We start from the raw sequence: 25,074 nt of genomic DNA, 5'->3' as shown, positions 1-25,074 counted from the left end.
GCCCCGGGTGTTTATCTCCCAGTGCTCCGGGTGTTTATCTCCCAGTTGCCCGGGTGTTTATCTCCCAGTGCCCCGGGTGTTTATCTTCCACTGTCTCCCAGTGCCCGGGTATTTATCTTGCACTGTCTCCCAGTGCCTGGGTATTTATCTTCCAGTGCCCGGGTGATTATCTCCACCCCAGTGCCCGGTCATTTATCTCCGATTATCTCCCAGTGCCCGAATGTTTACCTCCCAGTGTCCCGGGTGTTTACCTCCCAGTGTCCCGGGTGTTTATCGCCCAGTGTCTCCCCGTGCCACGGGTGTTTGTCTCCCAGTGTCCCGAGTGTTTACCTCCCAGTGTCCTAGGTGTTTACCTCCCAGTGTCTCGGGTGTTTATCGCCCAGTGTCTCCCCGTGCCACGGGTGTTTGTCTCCCAGTGTCCCGGGTGTTTATCTCCCAGTGTCCCGAGTGTTTATCTCCCAGTGTCGCGGGTGTTTATCTCAGAGTGTCCCGGGTGTTTATCGCCCAGTGACCCGGGTGTTTATCGTCCAGTGACCCGGGTGTTTATCGCCCAGTGTCCTGGGTGTTTATCGCCCAGTGACCCGGCTGTTTATCTCCCAGTGCCCGTGTGTTTATCTCCCAGTGCCCCGGGGTGTTTCTCTGTGTCTCCCAGTGCCCGGGTGTTTATCTTCCATTGCCTCCCAGTGCCTGGGTGTTTAACTCCCAGTGTCCCGGGTGTTTATCTCCGTGTCCCGGGTGTTTATCTCCGTCTTTCCCAGTGTCCTGGGTGTTAATCCCCCAGTGTCCCGGGTGTTTCTCTCCCAGTGCCCCTGGTGTTTATACCCCAGTGCCCCTGGTGTTTATCCCCCAGTGCCCCGGGTGTTTATCCCCGAGTGCCCCGGGTGTTTCTCTCCCAGTGCCCCGGGTGTTTCTCTCCACCCCAGTGCCCAGGCATTTATCTCCGATTATCTCCCAGTGCCCCGGGTGTTTCTCTCCCAGTGCCCCGGGTGTTTCTCTCCCAGTGTCCCGGGTGTTTCTCTCCCAGTGCCCCGGGTGTTTCTCTCCCAGTGACCCGGGTGTTTCTCTCCCAGTGCCTGAGTATTCCTCTCACAGTGTCTCCGAGTGCCCGGGTGTTTATCTCCCAGTGTTACGGGTGTTTATCTCTGTGTTTCCCAGTGCCCCGGGTGTTTCTCTCCACCCCAGTGCCCGGGCATTTATCTCCGATTATCTCCCAGTGCCCGAATGTTTATCTCCCAGTGTCCCAAGTGTTTACCTTCCAGTGTCCCGGGTGTTTATCGCCCTGTGTCCCGGGTGTTTATCGCCCAGTGTCTCCCAGTGCCATGGGTGTTTAGCTTCCAGTGCCCTGGGTGTTTATCTCCCAGTGTCTCGAGTGTTTACCTCCCAGTGACCCAGGTGTTTATCGCCCAGTGACCAGGGTGTTTATCGCCCAGTGACCCGGGTGTTTATCGCCCAGTGACCCGGGTGTTTATCGCCCAGTGTCTCCCAATACCCAGGTGTTTATCTCCGTGTCCCGGGTGTTTAACTCCCAGTGCCCCGGGTGTTTCACTCCCAGTGCCCCGGGTGTTTCACTCCCAGTGCCCCGGGTGTTTATCTCCGTCTTTCCCAGTGTCCTGAGTGTTTATCTCCCAGTGGCCCGGGTGTTTCTCTCCCAGTGCCACCGGGTGTTTCTCTCCCAGTGCCCCCGGGTGTTTCTCTCCCAGGGCCCCCGGGTGTTTCTCTCCCAGTGCCCCCGGGTGTTTCTCTCCCAGTGCCCCCGGGTGTTTCTCTCCCAGTGCCCCCGGGTGTTTCTCTCCCAGTGCCCCCGGGTGTTTATCCCCCAGTGCCCCCGGGTGTTTATCCCCCAGTGCCCCCGGGTGTTTCTCTCCCAGTGCCCCCAGGTGTTTCTCTCCCAGTGCCCCCGGGTGTTTCTCTCCCAGTGCCCCCGGGTGTTTCTCTCCCAGTGCCCCCGGGTGTTTCTCTCCCAGTGCCCCCGGGTGTTTCTCTCCCAGTGCCCCGGGTGTTTCTCTCCCAGTGCCCCGGGTGTTTATCCCCCAGTGCCCCGGGTGTTTATCGCCCAGTGACCCGGGTGTTTATCGCCCAGTGACCCGGGTGTTTCTCTCCCAGTGCCCCGGGTGTTTCTCTCCCAGTGCCCCGGGTGTTTATCCCCCAGTGCCACCGGGTGTTTCTCTCCCAGTGCCCCCGGGTGTTTCTCTCCCAGTGCCCCGGGTGTTTCTCTCCCAGTGCCCCGGGTCCTTATCTCCCAGTGCCCCGGGTCCTTATCTCCCAGTGCCCCGGGTCCTTATCTCCCAGTGCCCCGGGTCCTTATCTCCCAGTGCTTATCCCCCAGTGCCACCGGGTGTTTCTCTCCCAGTGCCCCCGGGTGTTTCTCTCCCAGTGCCCCGGGTGTTTCTCTCCCAGTGCCCCGGGTCCTTATCTCCCAGTGCCCCGGGTCCTTATCTCCCAGTGCCCCGGGTCCTTATCTCCCAGTGCCCCGGGTCCTTATCTCCCAGTGCCCCGGGTGTTTATCCCCCAGTGCCCGGTTGTTTCTCTCACACTGCCCCGGGTGTTTATCTCCACCCCAGTGCCCAGGCATTTATCTCCGATTATCTCCCAGCGTCCCGGCTGTTTCTCCCCCAGTGCCGCGGGTGTTTCTCTCCCAGTGCCCCGGTTGCTTCTCGCCCAGTGCCCCGGGTGCTTCTCGCCCAGTGCCCCGGGTGCTTCTCGCCCAGTGCCCCGGGTGTTTATCGCCCAGTGCCCCGGGTGTTTATCTCCCAGTGCCCCGGGTGTTTATCTCCCAGTGACATGGGTGTTTCTCTCCCAGTGACCGGGGTGTTTCTCTCCCAGTGCCTGAGTGTTCATCTCCCAGTGTCTCCGAGTGCCTGGGTGTTTATCTCAGTGTTACGGGTGTTTATCTCAGTGTTTCCCAGTGCCCGGGTGTTTATCTCCCAGTGCCCAGGTTTATCGCCCAGTGTCACGGGTGTTTATCTCAGTCGCCGGGTGTTTATCTCCGTGCTGCCCTGTGCCCCAGATGTTTATCTCCCAGTGCCAGGGGTGTTTATCTCCCAGTGCCCCGGTGTTTATCTCCCAGTGCCCCGGGTGTTTATCTCCCAGTGCCCCGGGTGTTTATCTCCCAGTGCCCAGGTTTATCTCCCAGTGTCACGGGTGTTTATCTCCGTGCTTCCCAGTGCCCCGGGTGTTTATCGCCCAGTGACCCGGGTGTTTCTCTCCCAGTGCCCAGGTTTATCTCCCAGTGTCACGGGTGCTTATCTCAGTGGCCGGGTGTTTATCTCAGTGCTTCCCAGTGCCCCAGGTGTTTATCTCCCTGTGCCAGGGGTGCTTGTCTCCCAGTGCCCCGGGTGTTTATCTCCCAGTGCCCAGGTTTATCTCCCAGTGTCACGGGTGTTTATCTCAGTGATCGGGTGTTTATCTCCCAGTGCCCCGGGCGTTTAGCTCTCAGTGCCCCGGGTGGTTATCTCCCAGTGCCCCGGGCGGTTATCTCCCAGTGCCCCGGGCGGTTATCTCCCAGTGCCCCGGGTGTTTATCTCCCAGTGCTCCGGGTGTTTATCTCCCAGTTGCCCGGGTGTTTATCTCCCAGTGCCCCGGGTGTTTATCTTCCACTGTCTCCCAGTGCCCGGGTATTTATCTTGCACTGTCTCCCAGTGCCTGGGTATTTATCTTCCAGTGCCCGGGTGATTATCTCCACCCCAGTGCCCGGTCATTTATCTCCGATTATCTCCCAGTGCCCGAATGTTTACCTCCCAGTGTCCCGGGTGTTTACCTCCCAGTGTCCCGGGTGTTTATCGCCCAGTGTCTCCCCGTGCCACGGGTGTTTGTCTCCCAGTGTCCCGAGTGTTTACCTCCCAGTGTCCTAGGTGTTTACCTCCCAGTGTCTCGGGTGTTTATCGCCCAGTGTCTTCCCGTGCCACGGGTGTTTGTCTCCCAGTGTCCCGGGTGTTTATCTCCCAGTGTCCCGAGTGTTTATCTCCCAGTGTCGCGGGTGTTTATCTCAGAGTGTCCCGGGTGTTTATCGCCCAGTGACCCGGGTGTTTATCGTCCAGTGACCCGGGTGTTTATCGCCCAGTGTCCTGGGTGTTTATCGCCCAGTGACCCGGCTGTTTATCTCCCAGTGCCCGTGTGTTTATCTCCCAGTGCCCCGGGGTGTTTCTCTGTGTCTCCCAGTGCCCGGGTGTTTATCTTCCATTGCCTCCCAGTGCCTGGGTGTTTAACTCCCAGTGTCCCGGGTGTTTATCTCCGTGTCCCGGGTGTTTATCTCCGTCTTTCCCAGTGTCCTGGGTGTTAATCCCCCAGTGTCCCGGGTGTTTCTCTCCCAGTGCCCCTGGTGTTTATCCCCCAGTGCCCCTGGTGTTTATCCCCCAGTGCCCCGGGTGTTTATCCCCGAGTGCCCCGGGTGTTTATCCCCCAGTGCCCCGGGTGTTTCTCTCCACCCCAGTGCCCAGGCATTTATCACCGATTATCTCCCAGTGCCCCGGGTGTTTCTCTCCCAGTGCCCCGGGTGTTTCTCTCCCAGTGACCCGGGTGTTTCTCTCCCAGTGCCTGAGTATTCCTCTCACAGTGTCTCCGAGTGCCCGGGTGTTTATCTCCCAGTGTTACGGGTGTTTATCTCTGTGTTTCCCAGTGCCCCGGGTGTTTCTCTCCACCCCAGTGCCCGGGCATTTATCTCCGATTATCTCCCAGTGCCCGAATGTTTATCTCCCAGTGTCCCAAGTGTTTACCTTCCAGTGTCCCGGGTGTTTATCGCCCTGTGTCCCGGGTGTTTATCGCCCAGTGTCTCCCAGTGCCATGGGTGTTTAGCTTCCAGTGCCCTGGGTGTTTATCTCCCAGTGTCTCGAGTGTTTACCTCCCAGTGACCCAGGTGTTTATCGCCCAGTGACCCGGGTGTTTATCGCCCAGTGACCCGGGTGTTTATCGCCCAGTGTCTCCCAATGCCCAGGTGTTTATCTCCGTGTCCCGGGTGTTTAACTCCCAGTGCCCCGGGTGTTTCACTCCCAGTGCCCCGGGTGTTTCACTCCCAGTGCCCCGGGTGTTTCACTCCCAGTGCCCCGGGTGTTTATCTCCGTCTTTCCCAGTGTCCTGAGTGTTTATCTCCCAGTGGCCCGGGTGTTTCTCTCCCAGTGCCACCGGGTGTTTCTCTCCCAGTGCCCCCGGGTGTTTCTCTCCCAGTGCCCCCGGGTGTTTCTCTCCCAGTGCCCCCGGGTGTTTCTCTCCCAGTGCCCCCGGGTGTTTCTCTCCCAGTGCCCCCGGGTGTTTCTCTCCCAGTGCCCCCGGGTGTTTCTCTCCCAGTGCCCCCGGGTGTTTCTCTCCCAGTGCCCCCGGGTGTTTCTCTCCCAGTGCCCCCGGGTGTTTCTCTCCCAGTGCCCCCGGGTGTTTCTCTCCCAGTGCCCCCGGGTGTTTCTCTCCCAGTGCCCCCGGGTGTTTATCCCCCAGTGCCCCCGGGTGTTTATCCCCCAGTGCCCCCGGGTGTTTCTCTCCCAGTGCCCCCGGGTGTTTCTCTCCCAGTGCCCCTGGGTGTTTCTCTCCCAGTGCCCCCGGGTGTTTCTCTCCCAGTGCCCCCGGGTGTTTCTCTCCCAGTGCCCCGGGTGTTTCTCTCCCAGTGCCCCGGGTGTTTCTCTCCCAGTGCCCCGGGTGTTTATCCCCCAGTGCCCCGGGTGTTTATCGCCCAGTGACCCGGGTGTTTCTCTCCCAGTGCCCCGGGTGTTTCTCTCCCAGTGCCCGGGGTGTTTCTCTCCCAGTGCCCCGGGTCCTTATCTCCCAGTGCCCCGGGTCCTTATCTCCCAGTGCCCCGGGTCCTTATCTCCCAGTGCCCCGGGTCCTTATCTCCCAGTGCCCCGGGTCCTTATCTCCCAGTGCCCCGGGTCCTTATCTCCCAGTGCCCCGGGTGTTTATCCCCCAGTGCCCGGGTGTTTCTCTCACACTGCCCCGGGTGTTTATCTCCACCCCAGTGCCCAGGCATTTATCTCCGATTATCTCCCAGCGTCCCGGCTGTTTCTCCCCCAGTGCCGCGGGTGTTTCTCTCCCAGTGCCCCGGTTGCTTCTCGCCCAGTGCCCCGGGTGTTTATTGCCCAGTGCCCCGGGTGCTTCTCGCCCAGTGCCCCGGGTGCTTCTTGCCCAGTGCCCCGGGTGTTTATCGCCCAGTGCCCCGGGTGTTTATCTCCCAGTGACACGGGTGTTTATCTCCCAGTGACATGGGTGTTTCTCTCCCAGTGACCGGGGTGTTTCTCTCCCAGTGCCTGAGTGTTCATCTCCCAGTGTCTCCGAGTGCCTGGGTGTTTATCTCAGTGTTACGGGTGTTTATCTCAGTGTTTCCCAGTGCCCGGGTGTTTATCTCCCAGTGCCCAGGTTTATCGCCCAGTGTCACGGGTGTTTATCTCAGTCGCCGGGTGTTTATCTCCGTGCTGCCCTGTGCCCCAGATGTTTATCTCCCAGTGCCAGGGGTGTTTATCTCCCAGTGCCCCGGTGTTTATCTCCCAGTGCCCCGGGTGTTTATCTCCGTGCTTCCCAGTGCCCCGGGTGTTTATCGCCCAGTGACCCGGGTGTTTCTCTCCCAGTGCCCAGGTTTATCTCCCAGTGTCACGGGTGCTTATCTCAGTGGCCGGGTGTTTATCTCAGTGCTTCCCAGTGCCCCAGGTGTTTATCTCCCTGTGCCAGGGGTGCTTGTCTCCCAGTGCCCCGGGTGTTTATCTCCCAGTGCCCAGGTTTATCTCCCAGTGTCACGGGTGTTTATCTCAGTGATCGGGTGTTTATCTCCCAGTGCCCCGGGCGTTTAGCTCCCAGTGCCCCGGGCGGTTATCTCCCAGTGCCCCGGGCGGTTATCTCCCAGTGCCCCGGGCGGTTATCTCCCAGTGCCCCGGGTGTTTATCTCCCAGTGCTCCGGGTGTTTATCTCCCAGTTGCCCGGGTGTTTATCTCCCAGTGCCCCGGGTGTTTATCTTCCACTGTCTCCCAGTGCCCGGGTATTTATCTTGCACTGTCTCCCAGTGCCTGGGTATTTATCTTCCAGTGCCCGGGTGATTATCTCCACCCCAGTGCCCGGTCATTTATCTCCGATTATCTCCCAGTGCCCGAATGTTTACCTCCCAGTGTCCCGGGTGTTTACCTCCCAGTGTCCCGGGTGTTTATCGCCCAGTGTCTCCCCGTGCCACGGGTGTTTGTCTCCCAGTGTCCCGAGTGTTTACCTCCCAGTGTCCTAGGTGTTTACCTCCCAGTGTCTCGGGTGTTTATCGCCCAGTGTCTCCCCGTGCCACGGGTGTTTGTCTCCCAGTGTCCCGGGTGTTTATCTCCCAGTGTCCCGAGTGTTTATCTCCCAGTGTCGCGGGTGTTTATCTCAGAGTGTCCCGGGTGTTTATCGCCCAGTGACCCGGGTGTTTATCGTCCAGTGACCCGGGTGTTTATCGCCCAGTGTCCTGGGTGTTTATCGCCCAGTGACCCGGCTGTTTATCTCCCAGTGCCCGTGTGTTTATCTCCCAGTGCCCCGGGGTGTTTCTCTGTGTCTCCCAGTGCCCGGGTGTTTATCTTCCATTGCCTCCCAGTGCCTGGGTGTTTAACTCCCAGTGTCCCGGGTGTTTATCTCCGTGTCCCGGGTGTTTATCTCCGTCTTTCCCAGTGTCCTGGGTGTTAATCCCCCAGTATCCCGGGTGTTTCTCTCCCAGTGCCCCTGGTGTTTATCCCCCAGTGCCCCTGGTGTTTATCCCCCAGTGCCCCGGGTGTTTATCCCCGAGTGCCCCGGGTGTTTATCCCCCAGTGCCCCGGGTGTTTCTCTCCACCCCAGTGCCCAGGCATTTATCTCCGATTATCTCCCAGTGCCCCGGGTGTTTCTCTCCCAGTGCCCCGGGTGTTTCTCTCCCAGTGTCCCGGGTGTTTCTCTCCCAGTGCCCCGGGTGTTTCTCTCCCAGTGACCCGGGTGTTTCTCTCCCAGTGCCTGAGTATTCCTCTCACAGTGTCTCCGAGTGCCCGGGTGTTTATCTCCCAGTGTTACGGGTGTTTATCTCTGTGTTTCCCAGTGCCCCGGGTGTTTCTCTCCACCCCAGTGCCCGGGCATTTATCTCCGATTATCTCCCAGTGCCCGAATGTTTATCTCCCAGTGTCCCAAGTGTTTACCTTCCAGTGTCCCGGGTGTTTATCGCCCTGTGTCCCGGGTGTTTATCGCCCAGTGTCTCCCAGTGCCATGGGTGTTTAGCTTCCAGTGCCCTGGGTGTTTATCTCCCAGTGTCTCGAGTGTTTACCTCCCAGTGACCCAGGTGTTTATCGCACAGTGACCCGGGTGTTTATCGCCCAGTGACCCGGGTGTTTATCGCCCAGTGTCTCCCAATGCCCAGGTGTTTATCTCCGTGTCCCGGGTGTTTAACTCCCAGTGCCCCGGGTGTTTCATTCCCAGTGCCCCGGGTGTTTCACTCCCAGTGCCCCGGGTGTTTATCTCCGTCTTTCCCAGTGTCCTGAGTGTTTATCTCCCAGTGGCCCGGGTGTTTCTCTCCCAGTGCCACCGGGTGTTTCTCTCCCAGTGCCCCCGGGTGTTTCTCTCCCAGTGCCCCCGGGTGTTTCTCTCCCAGTGCCCCCGGGTGTTTCTCTCCCAGTGCCCCCGGGTGTTTCTCTCCCAGTGCCCCCGGGTGTTTCTCTCCCAGTGCCCCCGGGTGTTTCTCTCCCAGTGCCCCCGGGTGTTTCTCTCCCAGTGCCCCCGGGTGTTTCTCTCCCAGTGCCCCCGGGTGTTTCTCTCCCAGTGCCCCCGGGTGTTTCTCTCCCAGTGCCCCCGGGTGTTTCTCTCCCAGTGCCCCCGGGTGTTTATCCCCCAGTGCCCCCGGGTGTTTATCCCCCAGTGCCCCCGGGTGTTTCTCTCCCAGTGCCCCCGGGTGTTTCTCTCCCAGTGCCCCCGGGTGTTTATCCCCCAGTGCCCCCGGGTGTTTCTCTCCCAGTGCCCCCGGGTGTTTCTCTCCCAGTGCCCCCGGGTGTTTCTCTCCCAGTGCCCCGGGTGTTTCTCTCCCAGTGCCCCGGGTGTTTATCCCCCAGTGCCCCGGGTGTTTATCGCCCAGTGACCCGGGTGTTTCTCTCCCAGTGCCCCGGGTGTTTCTCTCCCAGTGCCCGGGGTGTTTCTCTCCCAGTGCCCCGGGTCCTTATCTCCCAGTGCCCCGGGTCCTTATCTCCCAGTGCCCCGGGTCCTTATCTCCCAGTGCCCCGGGTCCTTATCTCCCAGTGCCCCGGGTCCTTATCTCCCAGTGCCCCGGGTCCTTATCTCCCAGTGCCCCGGGTGTTTATCCCCCAGTGCCCGGGTGTTTCTCTCACACTGCCCCGGGTGTTTATCTCCACCCCAGTGCCCAGGCATTTATCTCCGATTATCTCCCAGCGTCCCGGCTGTTTCTCCCCCAGTGCCGCGGGTGTTTCTCTCCCAGTGCCCCGGTTGCTTCTCGCCCAGTGCCCCGGGTGTTTATCGCCCAGTGCCCCGGGTGCTTCTCGCCCAGTGCCCCGGGTGTTTATCGCCCAGTGCCCCGGGTGTTTATCTCCCAGTGCCCCGGGTGTTTATCTCCCAGTGACATGGGTGTTTCTCTCCCAGTGACCGGGGTGTTTCTCTCCCAGTGCCTGAGTGTTCATCTCCCAGTGTCTCCGAGTGCCTGGGTGTTTATCTCAGTGTTACGGGTGTTTATCTCAGTGTTTCCCAGTGCCCGGGTGTTTATCTCCCAGTGCCCAAGTTTATCGCCCAGTGTCACGGGTGTTTATCTCAGTCGCCGGGTGTTTATCTCCGTGCTGCCCTGTGCCCCAGATGTTTATCTCCCAGTGCCAGGGGTGTTTATCTCCCAGTGCCCCGGTGTTTATCTCCCAGTGCCCCGGGTGTTTATCTCCCAGTGCCCCGGGTGTTTATCTCCCAGTGCCCCGGGTGTTTATCTCCCAGTGACATGGGTGTTTCTCTCCCAGTGACCGGGGTGTTTCTCTCCCAGTGCCTGAGTGTTCATCTCCCAGTGTCTCCGAGTGCCTGGGTGTTTATCTCAGTGTTACGGGTGTTTATCTCAGTGTTTCCCAGTGCCTGGGTGTTTATCTCCCAGTGCCCAGGTTTATCGCCCAGTGTCACGGGTGTTTATCTCAGTGGCCGGGCGTTTATCTCCGTGCTGCCCTGTGCCCCAGATGTTTATCTCCCAGTGCCAGGGGTGTTTGTCTCCCAGTGCCCCGGTGTTTATCTCCCAGTGCCCCGGGTGTTTATCTCCCAGTGCCCCGGGTGTTTATCTCCCAGTGCCCAGGTTTATCTCCCAGTGTCACGGGTGTTTATCTCAGTGGCCGGGTGTTTATCTCCGTGCTTCCCTGTGCCCCAGATGTTTATCTCCCAGTGCCAGGGGTGTTTGTCTCCCAGTGCCCCGGTGTTTATCTCCCAGTGCCCCGGGTGTTTATCTCCCAGTGCCCCGGGTGTTTATCTCCCAGTGCCCCGGGTGTTTATCTCCCAGTGCCCCGGGTGTTTATCTCCCAGTGCCCCGGGTGTTTATCTTCCACTGTCTCCCAGTGCCTGGGTATTTATCTTCCAGTGCCCGGGTGATTATCTCCACCCCAGTACCCGGTCATTTATCTCCGATTATCTCCCAGTGCCCGAATGTTTATTTCCTAGTGTCCCGGGTGTTTACCTCCCAGTGCCACGGGTGTTTGTCTCCCAGTGTCCCGAGTGTTTATCTCCCAGTGTCCCGAGTGTTTATCTCCCAGTGTCCCGGGTGTTTATCTCCCACTGCCCCGGATGTTTATCTCCCACTGCCCTGGGTGATTATCTCCACCCCAGTGCCCGGGCATTTATCTCCCAGTGCCCGAATGTTTACCTCCCAGTGTCCCGGGTGTTTACCTCCCAGTGTCCCGGGTGTTTATCGCCCAGTGTCTCCCCGTGCCACGGGTGTTTGTCTCCCAGTGTCCCGAGTGTTTACCTCCCAGTGTCCTAGGTGTTTACCTCCCAGTGTCTCGGGTGTTTATCGCCCAGTGTCTCCCCGTGCCACGGGTGTTTGTCTCCCAGTGTCCCGGGTGTTTATCTCCCAGTGTCCCGAGTGTTTATCTCCCAGTGTCGCGGGTGTTTATCTCAGAGTGTCCCGGGTGTTTATCGCCCAGTGACCCGGGTGTTTATCGTCCAGTGACCCGGGTGTTTATCGCCCAGTGTCCTGGGTGTTTATCGCCCAGTGACCCGGCTGTTTATCTCCCAGTGCCCGTGTGTTTATCTCCCAGTGCCCCGGGGTGTTTCTCTGTGTCTCCCAGTGCCCGGGTGTTTATCTTCCATTGCCTCCCAGTGCCTGGGTGTTTAACTCCCAGTGTCCCGGGTGTTTATCTCCGTGTCCCGGGTGTTTATCTCCGTCTTTCCCAGTGTCCTGGGTGTTAATCCCCCAGTATCCCGGGTGTTTCTCTCCCAGTGCCCCTGGTGTTTATCCCCCAGTGCCCCTGGTGTTTATCCCCCAGTGCCCCGGGTGTTTATCCCCGAGTGCCCCGGGTGTTTATCCCCCAGTGCCCCGGGTGTTTCTCTCCACCCCAGTGCCCAGGCATTTATCTCCGATTATCTCCCAGTGCCCCGGGTGTTTCTCTCCCAGTGCCCCGGGTGTTTCTCTCCCAGTGTCCCGGGTGTTTCTCTCCCAGTGCCCCGGGTGTTTCTCTCCCAGTGACCCGGGTGTTTCTCTCCCAGTGCCTGAGTATTCCTCTCACAGTGTCTCCGAGTGCCCGGGTGTTTATCTCCCAGTGTTACGGGTGTTTATCTCTGTGTTTCCCAGTGCCCCGGGTGTTTCTCTCCACCCCAGTGCCCGGGCATTTATCTCCGATTATCTCCCAGTGCCCGAATGTTTATCTCCCAGTGTCCCAAGTGTTTACCTTCCAGTGTCCCGGGTGTTTATCGCCCTGTGTCCCGGGTGTTTATCGCCCAGTGTCTCCCAGTGCCATGGGTGTTTAGCTTCCAGTGCCCTGGGTGTTTATCTCCCAGTGTCTCGAGTGTTTACCTCCCAGTGACCCAGGTGTTTATCGCACAGTGACCCGGGTGTTTATCGCCCAGTGACCCGGGTGTTTATCGCCCAGTGTCTCCCAATGCCCAGGTGTTTATCTCCGTGTCCCGGGTGTTTAACTCCCAGTGCCCCGGGTGTTTCATTCCCAGTGCCCCGGGTGTTTCACTCCCAGTGCCCCGGGTGTTTATCTCCGTCTTTCCCAGTGTCCTGAGTGTTTATCTCCCAGTGGCCCGGGTGTTTCTCTCCCAGTGCCACCGGGTGTTTCTCTCCCAGTGCCCCCGGGTGTTTCTCTCCCAGTGCCCCCGGGTGTTTCTCTCCCAGTGCCCCCGGGTGTTTCTCTCCCAGTGCCCCCGGGTGTTTCTCTCCCAGTGCCCCCGGGTGTTTCTCTCCCAGTGCCCCCGGGTGTTTCTCTCCCAGTGCCCCCGGGTGTTTCTCTCCCAGTGCCCCCGGGTGTTTCTCTCCCAGTGCCCCCGGGTGTTTCTCTCCCAGTGCCCCCGGGTGTTTCTCTCCCAGTGCCCCCGGGTGTTTCTCTCCCAGTGCCCCCGGGTGTTTCTCTCCCAGTGCCCCCGGGTGTTTCTCTCCCAGTGCCCCCGGGTGTTTATCCCCCAGTGCCCCCGGGTGTTTATCCCCCAGTGCCCCCGGGTGTTTCTCTCCCAGTGCCCCCGGGTGTTTCTCTCCCAGTGCCCCCGGGTGTTTATCCCCCAGTGCCCCCGGGTGTTTCTCTCCCAGTGCCCCCGGGTGTTTCTCTCCCAGTGCCCCCGGGTGTTTCTCTCCCAGTGCCCCGGGTGTTTCTCTCCCAGTGCCCCGGGTGTTTATCCCCCAGTGCCCCGGGTGTTTATCGCCCAGTGACCCGGGTGTTTCTCTCCCAGTGCCCCGGGTGTTTCTCTCCCAGTGCCCGGGGTGTTTCTCTCCCAGTGCCCCGGGTCCTTATCTCCCAGTGCCCCGGGTCCTTATCTCCCAGTGCCCCGGGTCCTTATCTCCCAGTGCCCCGGGTCCTTATCTCCCAGTGCCCCGGGTCCTTATCTCCCAGTGCCCCGGGTCCTTATCTCCCAGTGCCCCGGGTGTTTATCCCCCAGTGCCCGGGTGTTTCTCTCACACTGCCCCGGGTGTTTATCTCCACCCCAGTGCCCAGGCATTTATCTCCGATTATCTCCCAGCGTCCCGGCTGTTTCTCCCCCAGTGCCGCGGGTGTTTCTCTCCCAGTGCCCCGGTTGCTTCTCGCCCAGTGCCCCGGGTGTTTATCGCCCAGTGCCCCGGGTGCTTCTCGCCCAGTGCCCCGGGTGTTTATCGCCCAGTGCCCCGGGTGTTTATCTCCCAGTGCCCCGGGTGTTTATCTCCCAGTGACATGGGTGTTTCTCTCCCAGTGACCGGGGTGTTTCTCTCCCAGTGCCTGAGTGTTCATCTCCCAGTGTCTCCGAGTGCCTGGGTGTTTATCTCAGTGTTACGGGTGTTTATCTCAGTGTTTCCCAGTGCCCGGGTGTTTATCTCCCAGTGCCCAGGTTTATCGCCCAGTGTCACGGGTGTTTATCTCAGTCGCCGGGTGTTTATCTCCGTGCTGCCCTGTGCCCCAGATGTTTATCTCCCAGTGCCAGGGGTGTTTATCTCCCAGTGCCCCGGTGTTTATCTCCCAGTGCCCCGGGTGTTTATCTCCCAGTGCCCCGGGTGTTTATCTCCCAGTGCCCCGGGTGTTTATCTCCCAGTGACATGGGTGTTTCTCTCCCAGTGACCGGGGTGTTTCTCTCCCAGTGCCTGAGTGTTCATCTCCCAGTGTCTCCGAGTGCCTGGGTGTTTATCTCAGTGTTACGGGTGTTTATCTCAGTGTTTCCCAGTGCCTGGGTGTTTATCTCCCAGTGCCCAGGTTTATCGCCCAGTGTCACGGGTGTTTATCTCAGTGGCCGGGCGTTTATCTCCGTGCTGCCCTGTGCCCCAGATGTTTATCTCCCAGTGCCAGGGGTGTTTGTCTCCCAGTGCCCCGGTGTTTATCTCCCAGTGCCCCGGGTGTTTATCTCCCAGTGCCCCGGGTGTTTATCTCCCAGTGCCCAGGTTTATCTCCCAGTGTCACGGGTGTTTATCTCAGTGGCCGGGTGTTTATCTCCGTGCTTCCCTGTGCCCCAGATGTTTATCTCCCAGTGCCAGGGGTGTTTGTCTCCCAGTGCCCCGGTGTTTATCTCCCAGTGCCCCGGGTGTTTATCTCCCAGTGCCCCGGGTGTTTATCTCCCAGTGCCCCGGGTGTTTATCTCCCAGTGCCCCGGGTGTTTATCTCCCAGTGCCCCGGGTGTTTATCTTCCACTGTCTCCCAGTGCCTGGGTATTTATCTTCCAGTGCCCGGGTGATTATCTCCACCCCAGTACCCGGTCATTTATCTCCGATTATCTCCCAGTGCCCGAATGTTTATTTCCTAGTGTCCCGGGTGTTTACCTCCCAGTGCCACGGGTGTTTGTCTCCCAGTGTCCCGAGTGTTTATCTCCCAGTGTCCCGAGTGTTTATCTCCCAGTGTCCCGGGTGTTTATCTCCCACTGCCCCGGATGTTTATCTCCCACTGCCCTGGGTGATTATCTCCACCCCAGTGCCCGGGCATTTATCTCCCAGTGCCCGAATGTTTATCTCCCAGTGTCCCAAGTGTCTACCTCCGTGTCCCGGGAGTTTACCTCCCAGTGCCACGGGTGTTTGTCTCCCAGTGTCTCGAGTGTTTATCGCCCAGTGACCCGGGTGTTTATCGCCCAGCGACCCGGGCGTTTATCGCCCAGCGACCCGAGCGTTTATCGCCCAGCGACCCGGGTGTTTATCGCCCAGCGACCCGGGCGTTTATCGCCCAGCGACCCGAGCGTTTATCGCCCAGCGACCCGGGTGTTTATCGCCCAGCGACCCGGGTGTTTATCTGCCAGTGTCCCGGGTGTTTATCTCCCAGTGACCCGGGTGTTTATCTCCCAGTGTCCTGGGTATTTATCCCCCAGTGTCCCGTGTGTTTATCTCCCAGTGCCCCGGGTGTTTCTCTCAGTGTCTCCCAGTGCCCGGGTGTTTATCTTCCATTGTAACCCAGTGCCCGTGTGTTTAACTCCGTGACCCGGGTGTTTCGCTCCCAGTGCCCCGGGTGCTTCTCGCCCAGTGCCCCGGGTGCTTATGATGATAGATTGAGTAGACTGGGTCTTTACTCGTTGGAGTTCAGAAGGATGAGGGGTGATCTTATAGAAACATTTAAAATAATGAAAGGGATAGACAAGATAGAGGCAGAGAGGTTGTTTCCACTGGTCGGGGAGACTAGAACTAGGGGGCACAGCCTCAAAATATGGGGGAGCCAATTTAAAACCAAGTTGAGAAGGAATTTCTTCTCCCAGAGGGTTGTGAATCTGTGGAATTCTCTGCCCAAGGAAGCAGTTGAGGATAGCTCATTGAATGTTTTCAAGTCACAGATAGATAGATTTTTAACCAATAAGGGAATTAAGGGTTACGGGGAGCGGGCGGGTAAGTGGAGCTGAGTCCACAGCCAGATCAGCCATGATCTTGTTGAATGGCGGAGCAGGCTCGAGGGACTAGGTGGCCTACTCATGTTCCTAATTCTTATGTCCTTATGTTCTAATCTCCGTGTTTTCCAGTGCCCGGGTATTTATCTCCCAGTGTTTATCTCCGAGTGTCCCGGATGTTTATCTCCCAGTGTCCCGGGTGTTTATCTCCCAGTGTCCGGGTGTTTATCTCCCAGTGCTCCAGGTGTTTATCTCCCAGTGCTCCGGGTGTTTATCTCCCAGTATATCCCAGTGCCCGGGTGTTTATCTCCCAGTGTATTTGTGTCCCGGGTGTTTCTCTCCCAGTGCCCCCGGGTGTTTCTCTCCCAGTGCCCCGGGTGTTTCTCTCCCAGTGCCTCCAGGTGTTTCTCTCCCAGTGCCCCGGGTGTTTCTCTCCCAGTGCCCCCGGGTGTTTATCTCCCAGTGCGCCCGGGTGTTTATCTCCCAGTACACCCCAGTGCACAGGTTTTTATCTCCCAGTGCCCGGGTGTTTATCTGCCAGTGCTCCGGGTGTTTATCTCCCAGTGCCCCTGGGTATTTATCTCCCAGTGCCCCGGGTGTTTCGCTCCCAGTGCCCGGGTGTTTATCTGCCAGTGCCCCGGGTGTTTATCTGCCAGTGCCCCGGGTGTTTCGCTCCCAGTGCCCCGGGTGTTTATCTCCCAGTGCCCCGGGTGTTTCGCTCCCAGTGCCCCGGGTGTTTCGCTCCCAGTGCCCCGGGTGTCTCGCTCCCAGTGCCCCGGGTGCTTCGCTCCCAGTGCCCCGGGTGTTTCGCTTCCAGTGCCCCGGGTGTTTCCCTCCCAGTGCCCCGGGTGTTTCCCTCCTAGTGCCCCGGGTGTTTCCCTCCCAGTGCTCCGGGTGTTTATCTCCCAGTGTCCCGGGTGTTTATCTCCCAGTGCCCCGGATGTTTATCTCCCAGTACATCCCAGTGCCCGGGTGTTTATCTCCCAGTGCCCGGGTATTTATCTCCGTGTTTCCCAGTGCCCAGGTATTTATCTCTCAGGGTCTCGATGTTTATCTCCCAGTGCTCCGGGTGCTTATCTCGCAGTGCTCCGGGTGCTTATCTCAGAGTGCATCCCAGTGCCCGGGTGTTTATCTCCCAGTGTTTCCCAGTGCCAGGGTGTTTATCTGCCAGTGTATATGTGTCCCGGGTGTCTCTCTCCCAGTGCCCCGGGTGTTTCTGTCCCAGTGCCCCCGGGTGTTTATCGCCCAGCGCCCCGGGTGTTTATCGCCCAGCGCCCCGGGTGTTTATCGCCCAGCGCCCCGGGTGTTTATCGCCCAGTGCCTGAGTGTTCATCTCCCAGTGTCTCCGAGTGCCCGGGTGTTTATCTCCCAGTGTTACGGGTGTTTATCTGAGTGTTTCCCAGTGCCCGGGTGTTTATCTCCCAGTGTTTCCCAGTGCCCAGGTTTATCTCCCAGTGTTTCCCAGTGTCACGGGTGTTTATCTGCCAGTGCCCGGGTGTTTATCTGCCAGTGCCCGGGTGTTTATCTGCCAGTGCCCCGGGTGTTTCGCTCCCAGTGCCCCGGGTGTTTCGCTCCCAGTGCCCCGGGTGTTTCGCTCCCAGTGCCCCGGGTGTTTCGCTCCCAGTGCCCCGGGTGTTTCGCTCCCAGTGCCCCGGGTGTTTCCCTGCCAGTGCTCCGGGCGTTTATCTCCCAGTGCCCGGGTATTTATCTCCCAGTGCCCGGGTGTTTATCTCCCAGTATTTCCCAGTGCACAGGTGTTTATCTGCCAGTGCCCGGGTGTTTATCTGCCAGTGCCCGGGTGTTTATCTGCCAGTGCCCCGGGTGTTTCGCTCCCAGTGCCCCGGGTGTTTCGCTCCCAGTGCCCCGGGTGTTTCCCTGCCAGTGCTCCGGGCGTTTATCTCCCAGTGCCCGGGTATTTATCTCCCAGTGCCCGGGTGTTTATCTCCCAGTGTTTCCCCGTGCACAGGTGTTTATCTGCCAGTGCCCGGGTGTTTCGCTCCCAGTGCCCCGGGTGTTTCGCTCCCAGTGCCCCGGGTGTTTCGCTCCCAGTGCCCCGGGTGTTTCGCTCCCAGTGCCCCGGGTGTTTCGCTCCCAGTGCCCCGGGTGTTTCGCTCCCAGTGCTCCGGGTGTTTTTTTTAGCTCCCAGTGCCCGGGTGTTTATCTCCCAGTGCCCCGGGTGTTTCGCTCCCAGTGCCCCGGGTGTTTCGCTCCCAGTGCCCCGGGTGTTTCGCTCCCAGTGCCCCGGGTGTTTCGCTCCCAGTGTCCCGGGTGTTTTTTTTTTAGCTCCCAGTGCCCGGGTGTTTATCTCCCAGTGTCCGGGTGTTTATCTCCCAGTGTCCCGGGTGTTTATCTCCTAGTGCTCCTGGTGTTTATCTCCCAGTACCCGGGTGTTTATCTCCCAGTGTTTACCAGTGCACGGGTGTTTATCTCCCAGTGTTTACCAGTGCACGGGTGTTTATCTGCCAGTGCTCCGGGTGTTTATCTCCCAGTACATCCCAGTGCCCCTGGGTATTTATCTCCCAGTGCCCCGGGTGTTTCTCTCCCAGTGCCCCGTGTGTTTCGCTCCCAGTGCCCCGGGTGTTTCGCTCCCAGTGCCCCGGGTGCTTCGCTCCCAGTGCCCCGGGTGTTTCCCTCCCAGTGCCCCGGGTGTTTCCCTCCTAGTGCCCCGGGTGTTTCCCTCCCAGTGCTCCGGGTGTTTATCTCCCAGTGTCCCGGGTGTTTATCTCCCAGTGCCCCGGATGTTTATCTCCCAGTACATCCCAGTGCCCGGGTGTTTATCTCCCAGTGCCCGGGTATTTATCTCCGTGTTTCCCAGTGCCCAGGTATTTATCTCTCAGGGTCTCGATGTTTATCTCCCAGTGCTCCGGGTGCTTATCGCGCAGTGCTCCGGGTGCTTATCTCAGAGTGCATCCCAGTGCCCGGGTGTTTATCTCCCAGTGTTTCCCAGTGCCAGGGTGTTTATCTGCCAGTGTATATGTGTCCCGGGTGTCTCTCTCCCAGTGCCCCGGGTATTTCTGTCCCAGTGCCCCCGGGTGTTTATCGCCCAGCGCCCCGGGTGTTTATCGCCCAGCGCCCCGGGTGTTTATCGCCCAGCGCCCCGGGTGTTTCTCTCCCAGTGCCTGAGTGTTCATCTCCCAGTGTCTCCGAGTGCCCGGGTGTTTATCTCCCAGTGTTACGGGTGTTTATCTGAGTGTTTCCCAGTGCCCGGGTGTTTATCTCCCAGTGCCCAGGTTTATCTCCCAGTGTCACGGGTGTTTATCTGCCAGTGCCCGGGTGTTTATCTGCCAGTGCCCGGGTGTTTATCTGCCAGTGTCCGGGTGTTATCTGCCAGTGCCCCGGGTGTTTCGCTCCCAGTGCCCCGGGTGTTTCGCTCCCAGTGCCCCGGGTGTTTCGCTCCCAGTGCCCCGGGTGTGTCGCTCCCAGTGCCCCGGGTGTTTCCCTGCCAGTGCTCCGGGCGTTTATCTCCAAGTGCCCGGGTATTTATCTCCCAGTGCCTGGGTGTTTATCTCCCAGTGCACAGGTGTTTATCTGCCAGTGCCCGGGTGTTTATCTGCCAGTGCCCGGGTGTTTATCTGCCAGTGCCCCGAGTGTTTCGCTCCCAGTGCCCCGGGTGTTTCGCTCCCAGTGCCCCGGGTGTTTCCCTGCCAGTGCTCCGGGCGTTTCCCTGCCAGTGCCCGGGTATTTATCTCCCAGTGCCCGGGTATTTATCTCCCAGTGTTTCCCAGTGCACAGGTGTTTATCTGCCAGTGCCCGGGTGTTTATCTGCCAGTGCCCAGGTGTTTATCTGCCAGTGCCCGGGTGTTTATCTGCCAGTGCCCCGGGTGTTTCGCTCCCAGTGCCCCGGGTGTTTCGCTCCCAGTGCCCCGGGTGTTTTGCTCCCAGTGCCCCGGGTGATTCGCTCCCAGTGCCCCGGGTGATTCGCTCCCAGTGTCCCTGGTGTTTTTTTTTTATCTCCCAGTGCTCCTGGTGTTTATCTCCCAGTACCCGGGTGTTTATCTCCCAGTGTTTCCTAGTGCACAGGTGTTTATCTGCCAGTGCCCGGGTGTTTATCTGCCAGTGCCCGGGTGTTTATCTGCCAGTGCCCCGGGTGTTTCGCTCCCAGTGCCCCGGGTGTTTCGCTCCCAGTGCCCCGGGTGTTTCGCTCCCAGTGCCCCGGGTGTTTCGCTCCCAGTGCCCCGGGTGTTTCGCTCCCAGTGCCCCGGGTGTTTCCCTGCCAGTGCTCCGGGCGTTTATCTCCCAGTGCCCGGGTATTTATCTCCCAGTGCCCGGGTGTTTATCTCCCAGTATTTCCCAGTGCACAGGTGTTTATCTGCCAGTGCCCGGGTGTTTATATGCCAGTGCCCGGTGTTTATCTGCCAGTGCCCCGGGTGTTTCGCTCCCAGTGCCCCGGGTGTTTCGCTCCCAGTGCCCCGGGTGTTTCACTGCCAGTGCCCCGGGCGTTTATCTCCCAGTGCCCGGGTATTTATCTTCCAGTACCCGGGTGTTTATCTCCCAGTATTTCCCAGTGCACAGGTGTTTATCTGCCAGTGCCCGGGTGTTTATCTGCCAGTGCCCGGGTGTTTATCTGCCAGTGCCCCGGGTGTTTCGCTCCCAGTGCCCCGGGTGTTTCGCTCCCAGTGCCCCGGGTGTTTCGCTCCCAGTGCCCCGGGTGTTTCGCTCCCAGTGCCCCGGGTGTTTCGCTCCCAGTGCCCCGGGTGTTTCGCTCCCAGTGCCCCGGGTGTTTCGCTCCCAGTGCCCCGGGTGATTCGCTCCCAGTGCCCCGGGTGATTCGCTCCCAGTGCCCCGGGTGTTTTTTTATCTCCCAGTGCCCGGGTGTTTATCTCCGTGCCCGTGTGTTTATCTCCCAGTGTCCCGGGTGTTTATCTCCCAGTGCTCCTGGTGTTTATCTCCCAGTGCTCCTGGTGTTTATCTCCCAGTACCCGGGTGTTTATCTCCCAGTGTTTACCAGTGCACGGTTGTTTATCTCCCAGTGTTTACCAGTGCACGGGTGTTTATCTCCCAGTGCCCGGGTGTTTCTCTCCCAGTGCTCCGGGCGTTTATCGCCCAGTGCCCCGGGCGTTTATCGCCCAGTGCCCCGGGCGTTTATCGGCCAGTGCCCCGGGCGTTTATCGCCCAGTGCCCCGGGCGTTTATCGGCCAGTGCCCCGGGCGTTTATCTACCAGTGTCCCGCGTGTTTATCTCCCAGTGCATCCCAGTGCTCGGGTGTTTATCTCCCAGTGTTTCCCAGTGCCCGGGTGTTTATCTGCCAGTGCCCGGGTGTTTTTCTGCCAGTGTCCGGGCGTTTATCGCCCAGTGCCACGGGCGTTTATCGCCCAGTGCCCCGGGCGTTTATCGCCCGGTGCCCCGGGCGTTTATCGCCCGGTGCACCGGGCGTTTATCTCCCAGTGCCCCGGGTGTTTATCTCCCAGTGCCCCGGATGTTTATCTCCCAGTGCATCCCAGTGCCCGGGTGTTTATCTCCCAGTGTTTCCCAGTGCCAGGGTGTTTATCTGCCAGTGTATTTGTGTCCCGGGTGTCTCTCTCCCAGTGCCCCGGGTGTTTCTGTCCCAGTGCCCCCGGGTGTTTATCGCCCAGTGCCCCGGGTGTTTCTCGCCCAGTGCCCCGGGTGTTTCTCGCCCAGTGACCCGGGTGTTTAGCGCCCAGTGACCCGGGTGTTTAGCGCCCAGTGACCCGGGTGTTTATCTCCTAGTGCTCCGGTTGTTTATCTCCCAGTGCCCGGGTATTTATCTCCCAGTGCTCCTGGTGTTTATCTCCCAGTACATCCCAGTGCCCGGGTGTTTATCTCCCAGTGTTTACCAGTGCACGGGTGTTTATCTCCAGGTGTTTCCCAGTGCCCGGGTGTTTACCTCCCAGTGCCCGGGTGTTTCTCTCCCAGTGCTCCGGGTGCTTCTCGCCCAGTGCCCCGGGCGTTTATCGCCCAGTGACCCGGGTGTTTATCTGCCAGTGCCCCGGGTGTTTCGCTCCCAGTGCCCCGGGTGTTTCGCTCCCAGTGCCCCGGGTGTTTCCCTGCCAGTGCTCCGGGCGTTTATCTCCCAGTGCCCGGGTATTTATCTCCCAGTGTTTCCCATGCACAGGTGTTTATCTGCCAGTGCCCGGGTGTTTATCTGCCAGTGCCCCGGGTGTTTCGCTCCCAGTGCCCCGGGTGTTTCGCTCCCAGTTCCCCGGGTGTTTCGCTCCCAGTGCCCCGGGTGATTCGCTCCCAGTGCCCCGGGTGATTCGCTCCCAGTGCCCCGGGTGTTTTTATCTCCCAGTGCCCGGGTGTTTATCTCCGTGTCCGGGTGTTTATCTCCCAGTGTCCCGGGTGTTTATCTCCCAGTGTTTACCAGTGCACGGGTGTTTATCTCCCAGTGTTTACCAGTGCACGGGTGTTTATCTCCCAGTGCCCGGGTGTTTCTCTCCCAGTGCTCCGGGCGTTTATCGCCCAGTGCCTCGGGCGTTTATCGCCCAGTGCCCCGGGCGTTTATCGGCCAGTGCCCCGGGCGTTTATCGGCCAGTGCCCCGGGCGTTTATCGGCCAGTGCCCCGGGTGTTTATCTCCCAGTTCCCAGGGTATTTATCTCCCAGTGCATCCCAGTGCTCGGGTGTTTATCGCCCGGGTGTTTATCTGCCAGTGCCCCGGGTGTTTATCTCCCAGTGCCCCGGGTGTTTATCTCCCAGTGCCCCGGGTGTTTATCTCCCAGTGCCCCGGGTGTTTATCTCCCAGTGCCCCGGGTGTTTATCTCCCAGTGCACCCCAGTGCCCGGGTGTTTATCTCCCAGTGTTTCCCAGTGCCAGGGTGTTTATCTGCCAGTGTATTTGTGTCCCGGGTGTCTCTCTCCCAGTGCCCCGGGTGTTTCTGTCCCAGTGCCCCCGGGTGTTTATCGCCCAGTGCCCCGGGTGTTTCTCGCCCAGTGCCCGGGTGTTTATCTCCCAGTGTTTACCAGTGCACGGGTGTTTATCTCCAGGTGTTTCCCAGTGCCCGGGTGTTTATCTCCCAGTGCCCGGGTGTTTCTCGCCCAGTGCCCCGGGCGTTTATCGCCCAGTGACCCGGGTGTTTAGCGCCCAGTGACCCGGGTGTTTAGCGCCCAGTGACCCGGGTGTTTAGCGCCCAGTGACCCGGGTGTTTAGCGCCCAGTGACCCGGGTGTTTAGCGCCCAGTGACCCGGGTGTTTAGCGCCCAGTGACCCGGGTGTTTAGCGCCCAGTGACCCGGGTGTTTAGCGCCCAGTGACCCGGGTGTTTAGCGCCCAGTGACCCGGGTGTTTAGCGCCCAGTGACCCGGGTGTTTAGCGCCCAGTGACCCGGGTGTTTAGCTCCCAGTGACCCGGGTGTTTAGCGCCCAGTGACCCGGGTGTTTAGCGCCCAGTGACCCGGGTGTTTAGCTCCCAGTGACCCGGGTGTTTGTCGCCTAGTGACCCGGGTGTTTGTCGCCCAGTGACCCGGGTGTTTAGCGCCCCGTGACCCGGGTGTTTGTCGCCCAGTGCCCCGGGTGTTTCTCGCCCAGTGCCCCCGGGTGTTTCTCGCCCAGTGCCCCCGGGTGTTTATCTCCCAGTGTCCCGGGTGTTTCTCGCCCAGTGCCCCCGGGTGTTTCTCTCCCAGTGCCCCCGGGTGTTTCTCTCCCAGTGCCCCCGGGTGTTTCTCTCCCAGTGCCCCCGGGTGTTTCTCGCCCAGTGCCCCCGGGTGTTTCTCGCCCAGTGCCCCGGGTGTTTCTCGCCCAGTGCCCCGGGTGTTTCTCGCCCAGTGCCACCGGGTGTTTCTCGCCCAGTGCCACCGGGTGTTTCTCTCCCAGTGCCCCGGGTGTTTCTCTCCCAGTGCCCCCGGGTGTTTCTCGCCCAGTGCCCCCGGGTGTTTCTCGCCCAGTGCCCCCGGGTGTTTCTCTCCCAGTGCCACCGGGTGTTTCTCGCCCAGTGCCACCGGGTGTTTCTCTCCCAGTGCCCCGGGTGTTTCTCTCCCAGTGCCCCCGGGTGTTTCTCTCCCAGTGCCCCCGGGTGTTTATCTCCCAGTGTCCCGGGTGTTTCTCGCCCAGTGCCCCGGGTGTTTCTCGCCCAGTGCCACCGGGTGTTTCTCGCCCAGTGCCCCGGGTGTTTCTCGCCCAGTGCCCCCGGGTGTTTCTCTCCCAGTGCCCCCGGGTGTTTATCTCCCAGTGTCCCGGGTGTTTATCTCCCAGTGTCCCGGGTGTTTATCCCCCAGTGCCCCCGGGTGTTTCTCTCCCAGTGCCCCCGGGTGTTTATCTCCCAGTGTCCCGGGTGTTTCTTGCCCAGTGCCCCGGGTGTTTCTCGCCCAGTGCCGCGGGTGTTTCTCGCCCAGTGCCCCGGGTGTTCCTCGCCCAGTGCCCCGGGTGTTCCTCGCCCAGTGCCCCGGGTGTTTCTCGCCCAGTGCCCCGGGTGTTTCTCGCCCAGTGCCCCGGGTGTTTCTCGCCCAGTGCCCCGGGTGTTTCTCGCCCAGTGCCCCGGGTGTTTCTCGCCCAGTGCCCCGGGTGTTTCTCGCCCAGTGCCCCGGGTGTTTCTCGCCCAGTGCCCCGGGTGTTTCTCGCCCAGTGCCCCGGGTGTTTCTCGCCCAGTGCCCCGGGTGTTTAGCGCCCAGTGCCCCGGGTGTTTAGCGCCCAGTGCCCCGGGTGTTTAGCGCCCAGTGCCCCGGGTGTTTAGCGCCCAGTGCCCCGGGTGTTTAGCGCCCAGTGCCCCGGGTGTTTAGCGCCCAGTGACCCGGGTGTTTAGCGCCCAGTGACCCGGGTGTTTGTCGCCCAGTGACCCGGATGTTTGTCGCCCAGTGACCCGGGTGTTTATCGCCCAGTACATCCCAGTCTCCCGGATGTTTATCTCTCAGTGCCCGTGTGTTTATCTCCCAGTGTCCCGGGTGTTTTTTTATCTCCTAGTGCCCGGGTGTTTATCTCCCAGTGTCCCGGGTGTTTATCTCCTAGTGCTCCTGGTGTTTATCTCCCAGTACATCCCAGTGCCCGGGTGTTTATCTCCCAGTGTTTACCAGTGCACGGGTGTTTATCTCCCAGTGTTTACCAGTGCACGGGTGTTTATCTGCCAGTGCCCGGGTGTTTATCTCCCAGTGACCCGGGCGTTTATCTCCCAGTTCCCCGGGTGTTTATCTCCCAGTGCATCCCAGTGCCCGGGTGTTTATCTCCCAGTGTTTTCCAGTGCCCGGGTGTTTATCTGCCAGTGCCCGGGTGTTTATCTGCCCGTGCCCGGGTGTTTATCTCCCAGTGCCCGGGTGTTTATCTCCCAGTGCCCCGGGCGTTTATCGCCCAGTGCCCCGGGCGTTTATCGCCCAGTGCTCCGGGTGTTTATTGGCGTGTATACAATGTGGGGACAGTTTTCCCTGGTACTCACGTTCCGGTCTCGCTTTGGTGAGTTGGTAATCGGCGCGCACCGTTCTCACCACCCGGACCACTTCCTGCACGAACAGGAAGTCTGACTCTTCCTGTGGACAAGTCCAGTCCGGCTGCAAAAACAAAGATCAGCGCGGTTAACCCTTCGCCGCCAAACATCACCCTGATACACTCACTGACTCCGCAGTGGGTTCCTTCCGCCATCGGGGTAACCAGATCGCCCCCCCCCCACTCCCGCTGACTGACGCTCTGCTGATTCAGGAACTGCACCGCCTGGTGTGGTACTGAGGCACACAGGCTGGAGAGAGCAGGGTTCAGACCCCGGGCTGTGCTGGTGTCAGCCAGGATGGCAGTAAGGGGGTTGGGGCTCC

At 60.0% G+C, this 25,074-nt stretch overlaps 1 protein-coding gene across 1 annotated transcript in view; it reads right to left on the bottom strand.

The window, feature by feature from the left end:
• Positions 1-25,074, bottom strand: part of vars2 (valyl-tRNA synthetase 2, mitochondrial) — a 102,285-nt gene that overhangs the window by 10,899 nt on the left and 66,312 nt on the right. Inside the window, 1 exon segment of the mRNA XM_070861375.1 lies at positions 24,705-24,816. Within this exon segment, the coding sequence (XP_070717476.1) occupies positions 24,705-24,816 (112 nt within the window).

Source organism: Pristiophorus japonicus, chromosome 19 (genome assembly GCF_044704955.1).
Source record: "Pristiophorus japonicus isolate sPriJap1 chromosome 19, sPriJap1.hap1, whole genome shotgun sequence".
Lineage (NCBI taxonomy): Eukaryota > Metazoa > Chordata > Chondrichthyes > Pristiophoridae > Pristiophorus > Pristiophorus japonicus.
The sequence above is the reverse complement of the archived record's forward strand: the minus strand, read 5'-3'. Positions and strand labels throughout refer to the sequence as shown.